This window comes from Macaca fascicularis, chromosome 8 (genome assembly GCF_037993035.2).
Source record: "Macaca fascicularis isolate 582-1 chromosome 8, T2T-MFA8v1.1".
Taxonomy (NCBI): Eukaryota; Metazoa; Chordata; class Mammalia; order Primates; family Cercopithecidae; genus Macaca; species Macaca fascicularis.
This window is the reverse complement of record NC_088382.1, coordinates 66,267,746-66,290,245: the sequence shown is the minus strand read 5'-3', so window position 1 is coordinate 66,290,245 and position 22,500 is coordinate 66,267,746. Positions and strand designations below refer to the sequence as shown.

General features: G+C 44.5%; 1 protein-coding gene and 1 long non-coding RNA gene across 2 annotated transcripts in view; one reads left to right on the top strand and one right to left on the bottom strand.

Annotated features, from left to right (window-relative positions):
* Positions 1 to 2,143, bottom strand: part of LOC102124253 (uncharacterized) — an 84,005-nt gene extending 81,862 nt beyond the window's left edge. The window contains exon 1 of the long non-coding RNA XR_001492937.4: positions 1,364 to 2,143. This is a non-coding gene — a long non-coding RNA (uncharacterized lncRNA). The remainder of the gene's footprint in view (positions 1 to 1,363) is intronic.
* SDR16C5 (short chain dehydrogenase/reductase family 16C member 5) lies at positions 1,518 to 21,950 on the top strand. Its single transcript, XM_045398283.2, has 7 exons — positions 1,518 to 1,919; positions 5,619 to 5,965; positions 9,726 to 9,857; positions 12,886 to 12,985; positions 15,125 to 15,269; positions 16,238 to 16,363; positions 20,359 to 21,950. Exons 2-7 carry the CDS (start codon positions 5,633 to 5,635, stop codon positions 20,450 to 20,452), a joined length of 930 nt encoding a protein of 309 aa, XP_045254218.2. The 5' UTR covers positions 1,518 to 1,919; positions 5,619 to 5,632; the 3' UTR covers positions 20,453 to 21,950.
* The last annotated feature ends 550 nt before the right edge of the window (positions 21,951 to 22,500 follow it).

The window sequence follows — 22,500 nt, the reverse complement described above, 5'->3', positions numbered from 1 at the left end:
CATGTTCTATCATAAACTGTCCATTCCTAGCCTTTGCCAAAAGAGACCCTTTAGAAATCCTTTCCTAGCTTTCAGGATTATGGTCAGTCCTCTGAGTTTCCCCCACATCAAGTCAAAGCAGGGCCCTTTCCAACCAGCAGGACCTCTGGCTTCTTTCACTGCATCACCGGTGCATCCCCCACTACTTACTCTCATCTTTTGTACTGATGAGATTTCTAATAATGCTCCAAATTTCTTTCTTGAGGTCCACCCAGGGCTTCTGACCAGAAAGAAGAGTGACAGCCCAGGATTCTGCTCAGAGAAGCCATGAAGATAATAGGAGGCTGATGTTTCCCAGTGTCCACCCATCTGAACTCTTGCAGGCAGACGACACCATCAAGGGCCCATTACCCGACGTGTCTCTGCCTCAGTCCACTCTCACTCCCAGGCGCTGCTCACCTCCACACCTTAACCCATTCTGGAAGGCCCTTTGAGTCCAACTGCCTCTCCTCCTGCAGGCTGGTTGTGGACTCTGGAGGCACCTGGGGTGCATGTCTATCACCCGCACTGTTCATGAATGTGTCTCCCTTCTCCCTCCGAAGCCCTGCAACTCCCCAGAGCCCCACACAGCAGTGTCGCTGGGTGGTGACGGCTGACCTGAAACCAATGCACACACCCTTACCCCACTCACCTTCCCACATGCCTCGCATAGCTTGCCACAGTTCGCTGCTGCTGCCTAAAGCACACAAGTAACCTCTTAAGCACTGAAAAGAAAGTCGAGGGTCTCCCCTGCACCTACTTTTCTAAGCTTATACGACCTGCCTGTTTCCTCTGTCACTTAAATAAAGAACAAATGTGCAGTTCCTCTACTCCAGATCTGTCCCAGATATAGGCTGGCTAAGGCTGCTCTTCGACCCCTCACCACTTTTCCTGTCCTACTCAGCCCCGGCATGAATTTCAAACCCAATCTCATCCTGACTCCCCTGTTTTGCAATGTCTTTCAACATCCCATAATTTATTGTCATTTCTGCTCCTCATTGCCCCCAGAAAAGTTCACTCTCTATTATTAGCATTTCAGTGATGTCTTGTGCTTATATTAACTCTTTTACTGATTTATTAATGAATGTTTACCCTTTTTTTTTTCTTGACAGATATATCATCGCTGTATTTTCCGGATCGCAGTACACCCAGATGCTTAATATATCTTGATTGGGTCAGAGTGCCTGGTGACTTACTCTATCTTCATTTCTCAGCTTCATTTTGTTAGAACAAATTTCCTCGCCCTCTTCTCCTAGGCCGCCTGCCAGCGCCGCACCCACTCCCGCCCCTGCCTGCACCCCACCCACTTCCTGGGGACTCCCGAGCCCACGCCCACATCCCTTACCTCCAAGGGGCAAGGAAGCTGTTGACTTAGGTTCCCACGTGGAGCAATCAGATGCTGCTGGAGAACTCCCCGCATTGCAGGCTCCAGACAAACGACCTGGCCCCTCCCCCGTGGACGCCTACACTGCTCTTTGTTTTCTAACTCCAGAGTTCCCAGTCTCGGGGTTGTGCCTTGCAAATACCTGGGAAACTCTTCTAGCTAATGCCTGGGCCCTTCCCAACCCAGAAATTCCCATCTAATACTCTGGGGTGCAGCCTAGGCATTGAAACGTTAAGCCTAAGAGAAATCCGGCGCTCGCATCCAGTTTCCACCACCGAATTTCCAGCTTCTTAAATCTGCGGGTCCAGAAAAAGAAGATAGGAGTGCGGCCCACGTCGCGTGCTGGGGCTACTGCCGGCCCCACCCCCGGCGCTGCCGCGGCCGTCCTGCCCTTGGACTTGGCCTCGGGCAGCATCTGGGTAAACACCTGAACCTCGCTGAGTTACGAGGCAGGGACTCGGGTGCCTGGGGCAGACAAGGCCGGCTTCTCCGCGGGCAGCTAAGGAGAGTGTCCTGGGTGAGTTGCCGAGGTCGTCGGTCCTGGGTGCTGGCTCCCGGAGGAGGTGGCGCTGGCGGGGGTCGGGCGAGGCGGCCCTTTGGGCTGGTTTCACGCTGGGTCGCGCGCAAGGGGGCGCGGGTCGCCGAGCCGCGGCCGGACCCACCCGCGAGCTGGTGAGATCAGAACTCCTCCCGGGAGCGCACGGCTGCAGCGTCCCCGAAGCCCAGGCTCGCGTGGCTACCGCTAACGCAGACACCCCGCCCCCGGAGGTGAGCTGCCAGCCTCCCTCCCCACTCAGAGCAGAGGGCAGGATGCCTCCCTGGACCTTCTTCTTCGGTCCGTTCTGCCCAGGTTCCTTGCTCTCTGCTGCTCAGTGAATCCACCTCTCGGGCCCTACCACCCCCATATCACCCCTTTCAACCCAAGCTGTGATTGTCAGTCTGTCTGCCCTCCCGTTTCGTCCGGGTGCCCTCACCAGAGCCGACTTGCTGCCGCCCACTGGCCTGGGAAGCCGAGGGCGCCTGTTTGGATTGGGTAGGCCGTGAGCTAGAGACACCTAGAAACCTGCCAGATTAAATTGTATATGCTCCGTAACATTCTAGGAAAGTCTCTGCAGTAAAATAGAACCGTGCATTCACACCTGTTTGTAAGTATACTATAACCATATTTCATTGGTATAGCCAGGGATTATTAATGCATTTGCTTAACAGGAACACCAGTGGAAGTTCTAGCCATTAATTATTTTGCTGTCATTCCGTGCCTGGCACCGTTCTAGAAAGGCCTCCATGTTATGGCTGTGCCACATTATTATGGGGACTGAGGAGCAGAGGGGGAGACATGTAAGCTGGCAGGTGTTGGAATCCAAACAACTCCTCTTGCACCCCCTCCCCAACCCTGTACACCCCGCAGAGGACTTTGTGCAGAGTAGTGCCTTTTTTTTTTTTCTAATTTGTTCAAAGGTCTCACACAAGCTAGTAGTGACCACATAACGCTCCTTAATACTTTACCTATATAAACTGGTTTAATTCTCACAGCTCCTCTGTGTGGTAAGTATTCCTATGTACTATTAGAAACTCCCTTTTTAGAGGAGGAAACCGAGGCACAAGAAGGTAAATCATTTCTACCAAAGTTGTAGGGAAAATCAGTGATGTATCTGGAATTCCAAACCAAACTTTAATCTGTAGACCTCATTGCTTATATGGGTACCCAGCAGGCACCCTAAACTTCAACTGGGGAGGGGGTAACTCAGCCTGACAAGTTCTTAGAAATCTAGTAAGCATCTGCCAAGACAGGGTTAAAAGATGGACATATTTTAGGTCTTGCATCAAGCCAACATGGAGACAGTGGAACACTGAAATCTAGAATGTTCTGACATTAAGAGCATTCATGTCACCCAGGTCAATGTTGAGACTTCTGGCCACTGCTGAGGTGCTGGAGCCCTGTGATGGGAGAAGTAGACCTCTGTCCCTCTGTGTGAATTCACATAGTGATATAAAAGGGAGTGTGGTGGTCTGACCAACTACCCTTGGTATGGATTTTCCAAAGTTGGCAATGCCCAGGCTGCTGTCTGAGAAGGGTGCCTGGGGTTTCCCATTACTGTGTGCACAGTCTGACCCTCATCCTTGCAGATCCACAGGCACAGGCTCCATGACTGTGTATTTGAAATAAGAGTCCTCTTTCAGGACGCCTTCTTTTCCAGTTCTGCAGCGCCTGGGAGGCCTGAACAATCTTCTAAAAGTTTCTCTGTGAATGTAAATCAGAGCAGAGATCACAGAGCGTTTGAGGTCTATTTCATCAAAGCATGGATGAAAATGTCCTTCATTTGACAAGAAGGTCCATGTTCCTTAGAGCCAGCATTCTTATTCTCTGGACAGCCCTGGACACACAGGTCAAACCTGCCTTACAACAAACTATTTTGTCCCTCTGCCAGGAAAGCTATTGCTCAATATCCCTACCTCCCACCATCATCATTTGGATATCCACTCAAAGGGTCACTTTCCAGCAGACCTCTGTTACTTCCTCCCCCAGGCCCAATCTGAATCAGCTCTCCCATCATTCTCTCTATAGCACACTGCACTTTTCTTTATAACACTATGGCTTGTAACGATGTATTTATTTGTTGAATATGTCTCTTCAACTAGATTACTTGGCTCACCTGCACAGAGATTATGAGAGGCTGCTCATCCCCTCAGCCTCAGTGCCCAGATAGAACCAGCACGGGGTGAATACTCAATAAACAGAACACATGAACCAATCTGGCCCACACCAGCTAACCAGCACAGGGACCTGAACAGTCACATACATCTTCTCTCGGATCCTCAGTCTCATCTGTACAATAAGCCAGGAACAACAGCCTGGGTCACATCAACTCTTGACATTTCCTAAGGGTGTGACCACGTACCAAGTCCTCCTGTAGATGAATCTATCCAGTCTTACTCATTAACCATAACTAGGCTGACTTCAGCCAAACTGTGAAGTGAAGACCTGCTGTTTTTTCATTACTCCCCTCCCGTCTCCTCACACCTGTGCCTTCGTCTGAGCCTCTCAATTAAGCACCCCATTCAGAGAAGGCTCCTACCCCCAGCACAGTATGCCCTCTGCTAAGTATGTCTTCTGTTCTCATCCTGAAGGAAATAAGACCTTCCCTTCTTTCTCAGCTAGTGGTTAGGAAAGCATTTTATATACTCATTCACACTAAAGTGTGAGTAACTGGTAGCAGGATGTAAGCACTAAGCTCTGTATGAGTTTGTCAAGGGGGGGGCCTTTTATTCATTCAGCAGACCTAGTAGGTGCCTTCTTGGTGGGCAGTACCATGAATCTGAGAAATGTGATAACGTCTGTAAAGCACTGACTATAAGTCAGGCATTGTGGTGATACGTGGAACATTCTCATTTCATCTGCAAAAACACCCTACGCCACGGGACCAGTACAGATGAGGATACCAAGGCCCAGTGTTAGGCCAAGAGGCTCCCCCCTGGGGTTTACAGGTAGGCAGAGGCAGTGCAGGGCAGGAGTCCAGGTCTGCCTCCCCTCTGACCTTTAATCACACAGAGTGGTAAGTGATGTGGAGTTGGTGGCGTGGGGACCTCAGAGCCTAGGGAAGGACTATCTGGTGCTGATCGCAAATCTGTCGGAAAAGGTCTAGAACATCTGGTTACTTCCTGTCAAATGCTTTCTACAAATAAGATTTTATATTTTCCTCTCAAATCTCAGATTTTATACAGTAATGCAAAATTAAAGAACGATAATGCAAATGAGAAAGCACAAACATCAAAGGAGAGAAAAATAAAGTCAGAGAGGTAGTAATTATGTTATAAACATTGTGATGTGGTCAAGACTTTGAACATAAAATCAGCCAACAGTATTCATGATTATTATGAAGAAAGGCTAACTATAAAGAATAATGAACTTATTCTTTATGTTAAATTTGGGTGCGGTGGTTACAGTTCCTGGTTAACAAACATTTCTGTTGTATACTGCACGTAGCAGTCATGCAAATAATGTGCTGAGCTTAGGGCCAAGTATGAAAGTTGAGTAAATATAGTCCCTGTGGCTTCCTCCTCCCCCTTTCTGAATTCGGAGTCTGCTACCAGGAGAGCTGTTTAAATCACATAGCTCAGTTACTTTCACTATTTCAGAATATAGGAGCTCCGTGGAGTAAACAACTCAGAGGAAATGGACAAATAAGTCCTCACGTGAATCTGTCTTTCTTCATAGGTGTCAGCCAGAACATGTCTTTCAACCTGCAATCATCAAAGAAACTGTTCATTTTCTTAGGAAAATCACTGTTTACTCTTCTGGAGGCTATGATTTTTGCCTTACTCCCAAAGCAACAGAAGAATGTTGCCGGTGAAATAGTCCTCATCACAGGTGCTGGAAGTGGACTCGGAAGGCTCTTAGCTTTGCAGTTTGCCCGACGGGGATCTGTGCTTGTTCTCTGGGATGTCAATAAGGAGGGGAATGAGGAAACATGTAAGATGGCTCAGGAAGCTGGGGTCACAAGAGTGCACGCCTATACTTGCGATTGCAGCCAAAAGGAAGAAGTGTATAGAGTAGCCGATCAGGTAACTCTTGTGTGTTTACTATGATAATTTGACATATATCATGTTCTTTTTCCCTTGCCTTTCTCAGTGCCTGTTAGCCTTTCTCCAGTGTTCCTTTAATGTAGACAAGATTATGGGAGAATGGAAATTGGGACTTTTGAATTCTTATTGTATGCAAGACACTATGCTAACTACCATGTATGTATTGTAACCTTATAAAGTAAAACTCATTATTATCCCCATTTCACAAGTAGGGAGACTAAGGCTTAGGGCAGGTATGTAGCTTACCTAAGAAACACAACTAGTAAGTAGCAAGACTAAAGCTGCCACTGTGTCTGTTGACACCTGAGTACCTGCTTCTAACATTACACTGCACTGACTGTACCGGCCCCTATTACAGTATAAGTTAATGGAGGGATAGAGGCATCCTTCTTTGAGGATAAAGAAATCGAGATACAGAGACATTAAATAACCTGCCCAGGGTTCACAGACCTGGTGTGTGATAGAGGCAGGATTTGAATCCATATTCTGTCTGATTTTAAATTTAGGCTGTGTCCACCCCACCTACATTCGAAGTATTGCTCTTAAGTAGTCGTAAGACAATCAAAATCTTTTATTAATCCTAAAGACTCAGCTACGTTTTCTTCTTTGGTGTTTATACAGATACACATAAAGCTTTCAGAAAACCAAAGCTCTGACATGAGGATGGTAAGGATTTTCTTACCATCGTAGAGGCACGTGCCCATCCCTCACAAGGAATTTTTTTTTTCTTTTTTTTTTTTTTTGAGACAGAGTTTCGCTCTTGTTGCCCAGGCTGGAGTGCAATGGCGCCATCTCAGCTCACAGCAACCTCTGTCTCCCGGATTCAAGCGATTCTCCTGCCTCAGCCTCCCGAGTAGCTGGGATTACAGTCATGTGCCATCACGCCCGGCTAATTTTTTTGTGTTTTTAGTAGAGACGTGGTTTCTCCATGTTGGTCAGGCTGTTCTCGAACTCCCGACCTCAGGTGATCACCCACCTCGGCCTCCCAAAGTGCTGGGATTACAGGTGTGAGCTGCTGTGCCTGGCCTAAGGATTTTTGTGTCCTCACATTGGCTTAAGTACTTCACTCATCACTCTCCTGGGACACTTTGTGCCTCCCAGAATTGCCCAACTTATTGAGAAGGGAGGAACCAACCAAACCTGCCGTGAGCAGCCTGACTACATTGTAAAGTTACTCCATAGTTTCTAGGCTCAACCAGGATTTCCTTGCTAAGGTTTGCAGGTCCCTGGCAGGTAAGTTTATGACTTTCAAGTTTGTCTTTACATTTTGCCTCTCTGCTACCACCATCTCCAACCACAGGCTGCCCAGTACAGGCTGGAGATCCACACCTGACAAGTTTGCTAGGCCTACACTGGGCCCACTCTTCCAAGCACAGCTGATCTCACAAATTTAGCTACTCAGAAGTTAAACACCTGGCATGTTGACTTACACTGACTACAATTTATCTGGCCAGCCGTAAGTAATAATCGGTTGATATTCAAACAATGAAGATTATTAGCTATGGGATAAACTAGTATGAAGCACTCTATAAATAATTACCTCCCTTTCCCTTTCCCCTGTAATGGTGATTTAGTTCTGCCCCAGGTGCTTGACTTCAGAAATAGCCAAACATGTCATTACCAGCTTATTATTCAGGTTTTATCACTGTGAGGTCTTGGAGGGAATTAGTTATTTGCTCCTCTGAATTCAGGGGAAGGAAATTACTTCCCATCCGTATAAACCCACCATTTCCACTTTTTATTCTGGATAGAAGGGAAAGTACCAGAGAATTTTTTTTTTTTTTTTTTTTTTTTTTTTTTTTTTTGAGATGGAGTCTTGCTCTGTCGCCAGGCTGGAGTGCAGTGGCATGATCCCGGCTCACTGCAACCTCCGCCTCCCAGGTTCAAGCGATTCTCCTGCCTCAGCCTCCTGAGTAGCTGGGACTACAGGCACGTGCCACCACACCCAGATACTTTTTGTATTTTTAGTGGAGACAGGGTTTCACCATGTTGGCCAGGATGGTCTCCGTCTCTTGACCTCATGATCCGCCCGCCTCAGCCTCCCAAAGTGCTGGGATTACAGGCGTGAGTTACCATGCCCGGCCAATACCAGAGAATTTTTAAGAAGTAGCCCATAGACAAACAATCAAAGAGAAAGCTTTCAGAGTGATATGACAGCGTTTTGTCTCTGCTGAGTCTCCGATAACTTTGAAAGCTTGTATCCCTAGGCCACAGCTTAGCCTTGAGTTCAGGTGTCCATCCTCGGAAAGAAGAAAACCAGCCAGTTGATGAAAACAGGACAGGCAGATTCTAATCTGTGCTGTGTGTTTAAAATATATACAGTCATGCACCATATAATGACATTTTGGTCAATGATGGACCATATACAAAATGGTGGTCCCACATTATGGGACAGATTATTACAGTATTTTTACTGTCCCAATGTTCTATGTTTAGATACACAAATACTTACCAATGTGTTAACAGTTGCCTGCAGTGTTCAGTGTAGTAACACACTGTACAGGTAGGTAGCCTAGGAGCAGTAGGCTCCACCATATGGCCTAAGATGTGTAGTAGGCGCACATCTAGGTTTATTAAGTATGCTCTGTGATCTTCACATAGCAACCAAGTCACCTAACAATGCACTGCTCAGAATGTATCTCCATTGTTAAGTGATTTATGACTGTATTTTCTTTTTTCCTCCATTTATTCCCTAACCCAGCCCCTTCTTCATTTGTGCAAAGTCTTGATCTATACCCCATTTGGCTATAATGAAGCTATTCTTATGTCCCATCACATTGATTAAAATGAAATGCCACAAACAGAGCACAGAACAAAGTTACTAACCACTGAGTAGAAGAACAGCTGTAACTGTAAACAGAAAGTAGCGTTTCGACAATGGACTCGTTTTAAGAAAAACAGGAAAAGCACATCAAAACTTGATCTCTGGAGGCCGGGCGCAGTGGCTCACACCTGTAATCCCAGCACTTTGGGAGGCCAAGGCGGGTGGATCACAAGGTCAGGAGATTGAGACCATCCTGGCTAACACGGTGAAAACCTGTCTCTACTAAAAATACAAAAACAAAATTAGCCGAGTGTGGTGGCAGGCACCTGTAGTCCCAACTACTTGCGAGGCTGAGGCAGGAGAATGGTGTGAACCCAGGAGGTGGAGTTTGCAGTGAGCCGAGATCGTGCCACTGCACTCCAGCCTGGGCAACAGAGGGAGACTCCATCTCAAAAAAAACGAAAAAAAAAAAACAAACAAACACACACAAAAAAACTTGATCTCTGGTACACTGTAGACTCAGCAATGTAAATAAACCAAACTGTATTTATTTATTCATTTAGACGCAGTCTTGCTGTGTCACCCAGGCTGGAGTGCAGTGGCGTGATCTTGGCTTACTACAACCTCTACCTCCCTGGTTTAAGCAATTCTCCTGCCTCAGCCTCCCGAGTAGCTGAGACCAGAAGCATGCGCCACCATGCCTGGCTAATTTTTGTAATTTTAGTAGAGACAGGATTTTGCCATGTTGGCCAGGCTGTTCTCAAACTCCTGTCCTCAAGTCACCCACCTGCCTCGGCCTGCGAGAGTGCTGGGATTACAGGTGTGAGCCACTGAGCCTGGCCCCAAGCTGTATTTTTAGAGTGCATAAACTCAGTATGAATTAACCAGGATAAAAAAACATAAAACTGTGGGAAAATAAAATCTAGATCATATAAGGAATTACTACATTGGTGGTGTTGCTCTTACTCAATTCAGGTTAAAAAAGAAGTCGGCGATGTTTCCATCCTAATCAACAATGCCGGAATCGTAACAGGCAAAAATTTCCTTGACTGTCCAGATGAGCTTATGGAAAAGTCATTTGATGTGAATTTCAAAGCACATTTATGGGTAATAATTGTTTCTTCTCATAATAAATGTAAAGTTACTCTGGCATTTAGAAGTACTTTCCTCTTGCTCTTTTACAATGTTACTAGCCTCTAAGTAAAGCGGAGACTTCTCAATTTTGGACTTGTCCTGGTCTACGCAGTTGTCCTCTTCTGATGCCACTTAATCTACAGCTCCCAGGACCTCTGCTCAGGGAATCCTACAAGGACAGAACTGTCCTCATGGTCCTGCTACCATGTATTGATTGTCTGCAAATGTTAGGGAATACTCCAGGTGGCTCACATATTTTCCTTAAAACAGCTTGGTAAGATAAGGGATCATAGAACGTAAAAGATTTGCTCCAGGCTACATAGCGGGTAACTAAACTTAGACAGGACCAGGGTAGCATGGTAATTTGTCTAAGCTGGGACACTTTTGGAAGTGAAATTCAGCATTATTAATGAGCAAGCGTTAATCAGGTCTGTTATGGGCAAACCAAAACCTACAGTCACCTTCGTTAGTACCCAACCAGAGAAATTAGAGGCTCCACTGGTAACCCGGGTTACCACCTGCTACCAGCACTAAAAACACAGTCCTGACTTCTAAAGCTACCCACTCAATTCCAGAAGTTGCATTTTTCTGGCATGTGCTGAGACCAGCCATCTCAGGCCTCCCCACACTATGCATGCACCGTCTTGCTACCTCTCCCAGCTTTTATTAAAAGTTTACTTTTATTTTACTTTATCATTTTATTTTAATTTTTTGAGACAGAGTCTCCTTCTGTCTCCCAGGCTGGAGTACAGTGGTGCAATCTCAGCTCACTGTAACCTCCGCCTCCTGGATTCAAGCGATTCTTGTGCCTCAGCCACCTGAGTAACTGGGATTACAGGTGCGTGCCACCACACCCGACTAATTTTTTGTGTTTTTAGTAGAGACAGGGTTTTGCCATGTTGGCCAGGCTGGTCTTGAACTCCTGGCCTCAAGTGTTCCATCTGCCTCGCCTCCCACAGTACTGGAATTACAGGACTTTTGACCTGTTTGGTTGCAGCCCTGCTCGTAGCTCGTCATTCCTGGGCAAGGCTGTCTCCCGGGAGTCTTTGCTGGAGATTTCTGAGCTCCTCCTCAATTCTCCTCACACCTTTCTGCCCAACTCTTCTTTAGCAGCCTTCAAATGTAATTTGGAATTTGTAGATTTTCTGTCACCTATTTCCACCAAAAATGTAATGGTGCTGGTGCTATTCTTGGTGTTTTGTAAAGTTTTCAGGAGAAAAATGGAAAGATTCAGAATTTAGTGGCTACCATGTTCCTACAGGAGCTACTGCAAATGATTTATCTTGTCCCAAATGTCCCTCTCCTTGGTGCTTGCTTATACTCATATATAGTTGGAATGAAGATAAAGATCATGGTCCCTGGAAGTCTCCACTCCCACTCCCATGGCTTTGTGGGGGGTTTTTTTGTTTGTTTGTTTGTTTTTGTTTGTTTGTTTTTTTTGAGATAGAGTCTGAGTCTGCTGCCAGACTGGAGTGCAGTGGCACAATCTCGGCTCACAGCAACCTCCACCTCCCGGGTTCAAGCAATTCTTCTACCTCAGCCTCCCAAGTATCTGGGACTACAGGCATGCACCACCACGCCCAGCTACTTTTTGTATTTTTAGTAGAGACGGGATTTCGCCATGTTGGCCAGGCTGATCTCAATCTCTTGACCTTGTGATCCTCCCACCTCGGCCTCCCAAAATGCTGGGATTACAGGTGTGAGCCACTGCACTCGGCCTGACTCTGTGTTCTTTTCCTACCTCTCTGTTTTTCCCCAGGTGCCTTCATGTTCTCTCTCTCTCTCTCTCTCTCTCTTTCTCTCTTTCTTCTTCTCCGTCTTCCTTCCTTCCTCCTCCTCCTTCTTTTTCCTCTTCTTCTCCTTTTTCTTCTTCTCCCTCCTCCCTCCTCCTTCCTCCTCCTTCTTCTTTCTCCTTCTTCTTCCTCCGACTCCGACTCCTCCTCTACTTCCTCTTTTTCTTCCTCCTCCTCCTCCTCCAATGCTGGTGTTTCCCTGGCTCCTATCACTCCTTATGTCCTCTCACTCCCTTTACTTCTTCTGGGCAAGTTCATGTACATTCTTTAAGCATCTGCACGTTGCCAGGCACAAAGACAGTGACTCAATTGCTAGAGTGTCCAAGAGCTACCTGAAGGCTGGGCTCTCAAAGGCAGTATCCCTACTGAGAAGTGTCCCAACTCATGGCAGACCCCGGATTGTTTGCTGCACTGCTTCCTTTTGCTTTGTTTTGATTTCCCACCTCTCTCTACCTGTTAGTTTCTGTCTGAGACTTATTGCAATGCAGGCAAACAAGTGAGGTTTGGCCTTTGTAAGAGATCCCTTTTCTCACCTCCATGTCTTTGGATGTGATTAGTTACTCCTTTGTTGCAGAAGATGTCTTCTTCAAAAGCTCGTTTCTGTCTCCTTTACGTTCTTTCTCCAGACCCCCAGTCAATGGTGAAGGTGTTGGACAGTATACAGATGTGCCCTCTTTCTAATAGATATTCTGTTTTATGAAATGGAACAAAAATAAGAAACTTATTTTAAAGAGTAGAGATGAGTTTAAAACAAAGTGCTCTTTTAAAATTGAAGTCAACAACCAGATGTCCTGTGAACAATGTTCAGGGAAAATTTGAAACTCAAAATCAAGCTAAGGAGAGAGAAGGCAATCTAAATCTAAAGCATCATGTTTGTGAGGTTTGGGGTTGTGGCTGCCACAACAAAGATTTTCCCATACTCCGTCAATTCTTGTCTTAATATTGTGTCGTTAAAAGTCAAATATGAGCAAAAACGTAAGTCTGAATAAATCATTTTGATAATACTGGAATTGCCATAAAAAATTGATCTAACAGGTTAAATAAGTTAAAATGATTGCTTTCTAGATGTTTAAGTTTTTATATCCCCATACCTTCAGATATTTTATGGGCTGAAAAGAAAGATTTTTTGATCACAATGAGTATATAAATATCTGATAAAATTATACAATGTGGCATTAAACATCAAAAGTTTTCCTTTGTCTTCTTAGACTTATAAAGCCTTTCTACCTGCTATGATTGCTAATGACCATGGACATTTGGTTTGCATTTCAAGTTCAGCTGGATTAGTTGGAGTAAATGGGCTGGCAGGTAAGAAAAACATAGCCATTTACAATTGCAAAATTCCCTATAACTTTAACTTGCATAATAGCTCTGAATAATTAGCACTGACTTGATGTCCTAATGATAAAGAATAATAAGCTAAAAAGTATAGTCAATAAGTGGTTGATAACTTCATCGTGTAGCAAAACCGCCCATCAGATAGACTTACGTGAAATTGGACTGTGCCCTTTGGAATCATTAGGTCTTATGCAGTCCCCTTGGTTTAAAAGAGAGAGAAGCCTCACTGATAATTTTTTTGCACAAGTGATCAACATAACAACTGTCCCCCAAACTTCACACTGACACTGTCACAGGATGGTAAGGAGGATGACCCTGTCTTCTTCTGAAGTTTCCTTTAAGTGATCTCCCCACTGCTGTGAGCTTGGATAAAGTTTCTTTACCTCAAGAAACCTAAAGTTAACTGCTTTTTCCACTGGTTGAAGACCTGCAGGAAGTGGCGGGCATTTTCATCTCCCTTGCAACAGCCAACTGACTTGACAGTAGCAGTGGGGAGGAGGCAAAGAGATCCTTTGAGAGCCTCAACCAAGGAGGCCCAACTTGGGAGCTGGCTCTAGAAGGAACAGAAACCTTGACCTAACCTACCATGGCATCCCCTAGCGCAAATGTCCCATGTCCTGGCTTACAAGGATTGCTAAAACTCATCCAACAGAACTGTAGCAGCAACATTCGGGTAACAGATAAGCCAGTTTGCCAGTTCGGTAGTTCCTAATGCTTTGAAGCAAAGTGGCATAGTTCAAGATTGACAAAACCAGTCTTAGCTCAGTATGTCCATCACATGAATAGGTTTTTCAGAACCACCAGTCACCCTAAATATCACCAATCTATCCTCCTTATGACCCAGGACTTCCCTTCCTCTCTCCTTCTTAGAACTTATCAGCTATTATCTTACCTCTGTCTTATACATCTGTTAAGTCACAGGCCTTTGAAATCATTCAGGTATATTTACAGCTCCTTATCAATCCTTTTCAGACAGAATATTCCTGTCTTCAGATACAGGACTCTCCCACCCGCAGCTCATCTTAGAAACAAGTGTAAGCCTTTGGTATTTCCCATCGTGTGAGTCTTTATTCCCCTGCATCAGAACCACCAGGGATGCCAGTTTAGCATGCAGATTCCTTGGGTCATGGGCCATATCTGCTCATCAGAATCTCAGGGGTCAAGGGGCTCAGCTGCATTTATACCTGATGATTTCAATTACCCTAGAAGCTGCTCTGGACTCCTCCTCCCCCTTCCCAGTCTCTAGCCTCTGATCCACTGTCTGGACAGCACTGGGGCTGGACAACCCCATGCCTGGCACTTATAAACTGGCTCTTACCAATTGCAGTAGCTGCACCGTAACATAGCAAGTTTAAATATGCCTCCTCTGAATGTGTGGGGCAAAGGAAAGTGTTAATGCACCTCAACACCATTTCTTCTCCAAACTTTTTCACTTAGTCAATTGAATAGTCAGATGTTTTGTTAAAACAAGTATGATTAAAGACAAAAAGTTCAAAATGGACACAAGTGCCACTTTCCATTCCTCCCTCTGCCCCTACCCTGCATTTTCAAGGTATTGAAGAGGTGGAGGTTGAAGCTACCAAGCCCTTTGTTTTATTTGTTGTTGTTGTTGTTGTTGCTGTTGTTGTTTTTCTGGAAGTAAAGGAAAGAGAGTTGGAAGAAAACTTGATCTGAGAATCACAACCCATGCTGGCCTCTCTTGCCTAGATTCCTATATCAGTTAGTGTTTTGTTTCTTCTTTTGAATGTCTTCATGCCCCAGTGGGATTGCAATTTTTTGAGACAGGGCCTCATGTAAGAACTAGCACAGGGGCTCACAATGCATTGACTTGCTAGTAAAGTCCAGCAGTGTGACCTGAGGCAGGATCTCTGCAGCCCTTCTTGTGCTGGGCCTCACTTGATCGTTGTCAGCTGACCCTGATCTTCAGTTAACCATGTCCCTTCCCACTCCCGACTCACTTCTTCCAGTGGGAGTAGACCAAGATTACACAAAAGGAGAACTCTGAAATTGTTTTCTTATTATCTGTTGCTGTTAGCATTATGGGTAGACCTTAAGGTAATGCCATTTTAAAACTTTGGAATATACATGAACATGCTTTGTCTTTTGCAGATTATTGTGCAAGTAAATTTGCAGCCTTTGGGCTTGCTGAATCTGTATTTGTAGAAACATTTGTCCAAAATCAAAAGGGGATCAAAACCACAATTGTGTGCCCCTTTTTTATAAAAACTGGAATGTTTGAAGGTTGTACTACAGCGTAAGTATACCCTTTAATTTCACAGAATCTACACTTTTAAAAATGATTTGCTATCTATTTTATTTTGTTCTGTTTTTTAAAGTTGTTTAAAATATATTGTTCTGGGATTCAGTATGATTTATAAATGGTCTTGGAATTCTGAGGTCTTTCTTAGTATGTGTTTGTGTGAAGGATACCAAGTTGAATGGGAATGGTTTATCAAGGCAGTGTCTCTCTGATAGCCCCCCAGGCCCTGCATCTGTTCCACCATCTCCCAGGCTCTCCTGTCCACATCCCCTTCCTGCCATCCAATCCCATTATGCCCCCTCTCTGATTCCAGAAGGACTGGCAATCATTGGAGAGACACTGTCTTGGTCATACAGAAGGAGTTGCTATAATGAACTATCATACACTAGGTGGCTTAAACAAGAAAAATGCCTTTCTCACAGTTCTGGAGGCTAGAAGTCCAAGACTAAGGTGCTGATAGGCTCTTCTCAGACAGGCACTAATCCCATTCATCAGGGCTCCACAATGGTGACCTAGCTACACCTCAAAAGCCCCACCTCCAAATGCCATCACATTGGGAGTTTAGGCTTCAACATGTGAGTTTTGTGGGGGACACAAATACCCAGGCCATAGCAGTCACAGACGCCCAATTCTGTATCTCATGGAGACTACAGGCAATGTGTTTTCAACAGCTTGCCTTACAAATATTTGGAATATTTGTTTAATATGATTTCACATATATGTATATTGTAATATCAGTGTGTTAATGAGAATCACTTTTCATTTCATATTTTAGTTATGTTACTACTGACTGCATTGACACATTGACAATAAAGGAGTAAATATAAAAATAAATGAAATTTGAAAGGGAAAGAAAAAAGTGATAACGTCTTAAAACCTTTTATCCCTAATTTGAAAAACTATCTTTATTTGTGAATTTGGCCTTTGGGGTTTTTTTTAATTGTTGTCATTTTATATTCTAGTTGTCCTTCTCTGTTGCCAATTCTGGAACCAGAATATGCCGCGGAAAAAATAGTAGAAGCTATTCTACAAGAAAAAATGTACTTCTATATGCCAAAGTTTTTATACTTCATGATGTTTCTTAAAAGGTAATTATGTTAGCTTCTATTACTTCCCTAACATGCCAATCTACAGTTTACTCCAAATCCCACCAGGAGAAGCCACTTTAAAAATACCTGATAAATTAAAATTCATTCATTTAATTCTATTAAGTCCTGTTAATTCTATCATTGTGCCCATTGCTGACACAATACCAAATTTACATAGTTGCAGTGCCCCCATGAGTCAAGAAAATGGGGTCTAACCCTTCCTGCCACCTTAGTATCGAATTATTCTGAAAAAGAAGTGAATGTACTGGCAGATGGAAAGATTGAAATGATCATTTTTAGGAGAGATTTTCTTGTGCTCATGATAAAATAATCCTGTTGGAATAGATATTGTATCCATGCCTCCTCAGGTACAGGGCCCCAAAGTCAAGGCTAGACAGTAAGCCAAGTGCTACAGAAATTTGTGGTATGGGTACGATTAGTAATACATAATAAATTCGAACTCTTAGGATGGTTAAAGAATTTGGGGGAAAAAACGTAAAACCACCTCTTAAAAGCACAAGAAAGGGCTGGGAGCAGCGGCTCACATTTGTAATCCCAGCACTTTGGGAGTTCAAGGTGAGAGGATTGTTTGAGGTCAGGAGTTCGAGACTACCTGGGAAACAAAGCAAGACCCCATCTCTACAAAAATAACAAATAAGCCAGGCATGGTAGTGCAAGCCTGTAGTCCCAGCTACTTAGGAGCCTGAGTCAGGAGGGTTGGTTGAGCCCAGGAATTTGAAGCTGGTACACACCTATAGTCCCAGCTAGTCAGGAAGCTGAGGCAGGAGGATTGCTTGAACCCAGGGGTTTGAGGCTGCAGTAAGCCACGATCAGACCACTGCACTCCATCTTGGCAACAGAGTGAGACTCCGTCTCTTAAAAAATAAAAAAAGTACACAGTGACGCGTGCCTGTAATCCCAGCTACTCCGGAGGCCGAGGCAGGAGAATCACTTGAAACGGGAAGGCAGAGGTTGCAGTGAGCTGAGGTCACGCTGTTGCCCTCCAGCTTGGGCAACAAGACCGAAAACTCCATGTCAAAAAAAAAAAAAGTAGAAAAAGCATTCTTGTGCACCCTTCCCTGCTCTCCATGGAGTTTCAGTGCTGAAATTCATAGGTACTGAATGAGCATTTGACCCGGTTACAAGGATAGTGGTGCGCTGCTGATTCCTGTTACCTCAATTCATTTTCTAGACTGTAACAGGTCATCTAGTTAAATCTTGCCTCACTGGGCTTTCTGCTCTGTGAGGAAGCACCTTGAGTTGAAATCTGCCTCGTTTGAACTTCCCCTCATTGGTTTGTGCTTCTCCCCCAGCTCCATGTGCAATTCCATCAGTCTTGCCAATGACAATTCCTAGTTATTTGAAGATAGATATTATACCTCACATCCACTACATGGCCAGCAGCCATTGCCCATCCAGTGTACAGAAATTTCTTTTCTCATTAGCTAATTATCTCTACTTTGTACAATGAACCAAATGTCATTCTTGCATCCTATCATTTCTCCAGGCTTCATCTGGCACAGGAGGGGTCAGAATGCCTGACTGAGGCTGTGTGGGACAGAGCAAAGGATCCTTGATAAGCAATTCGAAATCCAGGCTTATGATCCCACTATTGACTAAGTCTGTGACTCTGAGCATGCCCTTTATTCTCCAGGTTTTGGCTTCTTCATTTACAATGTAGAGACAATGTTTGTCATAGCTTGTAGATTCATGTAATGCACTGTTTATTGGGCAGGGTGTGCATTCACACAACACACTAAGTTCTTTTTGCTTAATAGATAGATTATATTACAGTAATGCCAATGGTAAGAACATGGAACTTAATTTTTCTACTTTGAATAACTGTGGAGATTATGTTTAGTTTTATGACATACTAGTTATGGGACATGTTTTGAGAGAGGGCTAGATAGCTGCTGAGTAAGCCAAAGGCAAGGTGAAGAAGCTCAGTAAAGGCAGTCACATCAAACACTCCACCAAACATTCATTCAGCAAACATTCAGAGAGTGCTGTGTGTGTCATGAATCACCCACCATCCAAGGATCTGCGCTCAGGGTTACAGCAAAGAACAAGACAAACAGTGGTCCCTGCCCCTGTGGAAATCACTTCCTGTGGGGTGAGGGGACAGAAAAGAAACAAAAAAAAAACAGTAAAGTAAAAGAAAAGACCGTAAGTGCTCTAAAGAAATATAAAGCAGGAAAGGGAAAAAAGGAAATCCCACAGTGGGAGGTAGATGGGTGCAAGTTGAATTTTACTTTTTTTACTTTTTTTTTTTTTTTTTTTTTTTTTTTGAGATGAAGTTTTGCTCATCACCCAGGCTAGAGTCCAATGGCGCGATATTGGCTCACTGCAACCCCCACCTTCCCGGGTTCAAGTGATTCTCCTGTGTCAGGCTCCCGAGTAGCTGGGATTACAGGTGCCTGCCACCATGCCTGGCTAATTTTTGTATTTTTAGTAGAGTCGGGGTGTCACCACATTGGCCAGGCTGGTCTCGGACTCCAAGTGCTGGGATTACAAGCGTGAAACACTGCGCCTGGCCAAGATTTACGGTTTTTTTTTAAATTTTACTTATTTAATTTTTTTTGGAGACAAGGTCTTGTTCTGTCACCCAGGCTAGAGTGCAGTGGTGCGATCATAGCCCACAGCAGCCTCAAACTCCCAGGCTCAAGTCATCCTCCCACCTCAGCCTCCCAAATAGCTGGGACTATAGTTGTGCACCATTATGCACAGCTAATTTATTTTTATTTTTTTAGAGATGGGGTCTTGCTATATTGCCCAGGCTGGTCTCAAATTCCTGGCTTCAAGCAATCCTCCCACTTCAGCCTCCCAAGGCGTTGGGATTACAAGCATGAGCCACCACATCTCGGCGAGATTTAATTTTTTTTTTTCTTTTGAGACAGACTCTTGCTGTGTTGCCCAGGCCGGAGTGCAGTGGCACGATCATGCCTCACTGCAACCCCCCACCTCCCGGTTTCAAGCAATTCTCCTACCTCAGCCTCCTGAGTAGCTAGGATTACAGGCATGTGCCACCACGCCTGGCTAATTTTTGTGTTTTTAGTAGAGACAGGGTTTCACCATGTTGGCCAGGCTGGTCTCAAACTCCTGACATTGTGATCTGCCCGCCTCAGCCTCCCAAAGTGCTGGGATTATGGGCATGAGCCACCGTGCCCAGCCTGTGAGATTTAATTTTAAGAGTGGTATTTAATGGGTGGGGGGAGTCTCATAAAGAAGGTAGTAGTTGACTAGAGACTTGAAACGGTGGAGGGGATGAACCACCTGTAGATCTTGGGGTGCCCAAACAGGGGAACAAGGAGCATGGGGTCCTTTCCTTTACTCCCCACCTTAGGATGAGTCTCAGGTTTCCTGTGCCTGCTTTGTTTCCTTGCTCTGCAGTATTGAATGCTAAGGCCAGTGGAGCAGAGTGCTCCGTTGGGATGATGATCATGCATATATATGGCTTTGCAGAGGGGCAGGCGGGGATGGAGAAAATGAAGTGTTAGTTGAGTCTTGCCCAAGGTTTGAGGAGTTATTGCATCTCATCCTCATAGTAGTCCCAGAAAGGCAGATTGATGACCTCATTTTACAGCTGAGGAAATTGAGGTCTGTGAGCTGAGTCAGTTGCCTAAGGTGGCATTGCAAATGACAAGAGCTAGGATTCCAGCCAGGCTCATCTGCCCCCAGAGCCCATGCTTACACCACAACACTTCACTGCTTCCTCTGTGTCATTGTACAGTGGAGTGATGCTTTGGAAACCGAAATGAGAAGTGAATTGAATAACTTAAGTAAAGCCACAAAACCTGTCGAGGCCCTGGGCAAGTGTCCTCTGATATAGTGAAGAAGGCCCAGTGACCCTGAGGCAGGTAGCAGTCAGGCTGCATAGTGTGTGCATGAGTGAATGACTTCATCTGCCGCAAGAGGTGACACTGCTTTTCAGTAGAGGTGCTAAAGAGGCTTTCATGAATGATAATCACGAAAGTTTATTCTTGTGTTCTCTTTAGCTTTTTGCCCCTCAAGACAGTACTGCTTATAGGTGACTATCTTGACATCTTTCATGCAATGGATGGCTTTCTTGAACGAAAGAAGAAGCTCTAAAGACCAACTTTATGGCTGAGGTCATCTGATACACAATGTTACATAATGTGTACTTCAATGAAGAAAAGTATTTTTGTCTGACAGTGGAATATAGCTGGAGACCACAAGTACCACTCCTGTTCTATTATCTGGACTAGAATTTTCAACCAATGCATTTGAAAATAATGTTGCTATCACCTATTTGGTTGAGTTTTGGTTTTTTCTTTTGCTATTTGTTTTCCAAAAATAAAGACAGCCCATTTTTGTCATTTCCATTTACCACAGATGTAAGAAAGTGATAAGCCATGGCCACAAGCTGCCCTGAGCTTTTTGGTCGTTGGGGAGGTGGCTCAAATGGAGCTGGTGGCTGTGGTTAACCTGCATTGGGGAGCAGGGCTGAGGGGCAAAGAGGACATGTGGGTATCCAGTCAGAATGCCCTCTCTCCAGAGGACACACAGCTCTGGATTCCCACCTCCTTGCTCTCCGCTCTGGCCTTTTTGAACCTGTACCACCTAATGTAGAAAAGCCCCGCCTCAAATGCCCTTCTTTCCAAAACAGCTACACAAATACTTATTTCTGAATGCCCTCCTGGATACCCAGACTGAGTGCCAGTCTGGCTAAAGGCCCATCCAGCACCATTGTCCCCAAGAGCCTTACTGGGCATTCCCTGAACCCCCCTCATAGGCGGTGATCCTAGACCAAACTCTTAAATCGAATCACTTTTGTTTCCTAGAAGACATCAAAGAGTGGTTGCTTCTTATTTTGAAGATGAAATTCTACCAAGTTAGGTTTTTTGCTATCTATTGATCCAAAAAATATATTCATGCAATTAATTTTAAGTGTTTAACTTAGTGTTTCAAGTTGGGATTCAGGTTGAGGCATTTTCCTGCAGAATGGGCAATTTTATGCATTTACATTCATCAGTGCTGCCCTCACTTCGGATCTATTGTATTCTTACAGTTTAATCAACTGGCAAAGTGCTTTCATGCTTTGGAGATTAACTACAAAAGCAAGATTAAGAAAAATATGTTAATTACCATATCCCTGGAACTCCTTCTCAGGCTGGCGGGGGCAGCCTTGCAAGAGAAACAGCAGCCTTTGTCACTTCCCTCTTGTGGGGAGCAAGGAAGGGATGAGCGGTACCTTGGGAGACCCTGTAAAAGTCTAAAGAATTGCGAATTTGACTATCTTGGGGGTAAAATGCTGTCATGGGGCAGTGATCTCAGGGAGTGTAAACTCTGGAATCCACTGTGGTCTGATTTACCTTGAGTGGCCTCCACAAACATGACAGCTCTGTCCTGTATTTCCTTTCCATTCAGAAAGCCTAAAAAAAAAAAAAAAAAACTTGTTTTATGATAATACTATAACAATCATAACTCACCATTTACTGTGTCTGGCAGCAAATTAAGTATTTGACAAACGTTATTTCATTAAACAAGACTGTCAATCATTACTCAAAGAATGATGAAGGTATTTGGTGTATGCCAAAGAATAAAGGCGTTTTATTTCACAGAGTGACATCTTACTCCACTGTAGATGTGTACTGAGAGGATAACAAAGGCCCTCTTAGAGTCACCCACCGACGTTCCAAATCCTTGGTTAACAAGGTTAATTAAGAAAGAAGCACAATATTGCTGTAATATTACAATTCCAGAAGCGTATCTTCTAGGGTCCTGTCTATTTAGTTGAAGAATAAAGCTCAGACTCTTCGGGGATTCAGTACAACAAAGGTCCAGGAGCACTGCAGGCATCCCCCACGTCATAACATCATTAATAGCAATTATTTCTAATTGGAGTGCATCTTGGCTGGACTGTGACAAAGCCCTGAAATTCAATTGTGGTTTTACAATACCCATAAAATTGTCTAAACAAATTCAGATTTACTTGAGACACTTCTATGAGAAGAGACCACATGTAAATTAGAGGATTCTAGAGGGCACTAAATAACAAGGTGATTTAATGCCCCGGGGAGCGAGGAGTGCTCTCAGCATGTGTGTCATGCCCGTTTCCATCCGAAATTTAGTCCTAATGTAGCCATGACCAAGAGCCCAACACCTAAGCAATCCTG

Bases quoted from the DNA above. Each gene is read 5' to 3' on its own strand.
- SDR16C5 (XM_045398283.2), top strand. From the start codon at position 5,633: ATGTCTTTCAACCTGCAATCATCAAAGAAACTGTTCATTTTCTTAGGA. The intron at 9,858-12,885 runs GTAATAATTGTT...TTGTCTTCTTAG, and splicing joins ATTTCAAAGCACATTTATGG to ACTTATAAAGCCTTTCTACC. The intron at 15,270-16,237 runs GTAAGTATACCC...TTTATATTCTAG, and splicing joins TTTGAAGGTTGTACTACAGC to TTGTCCTTCTCTGTTGCCAA.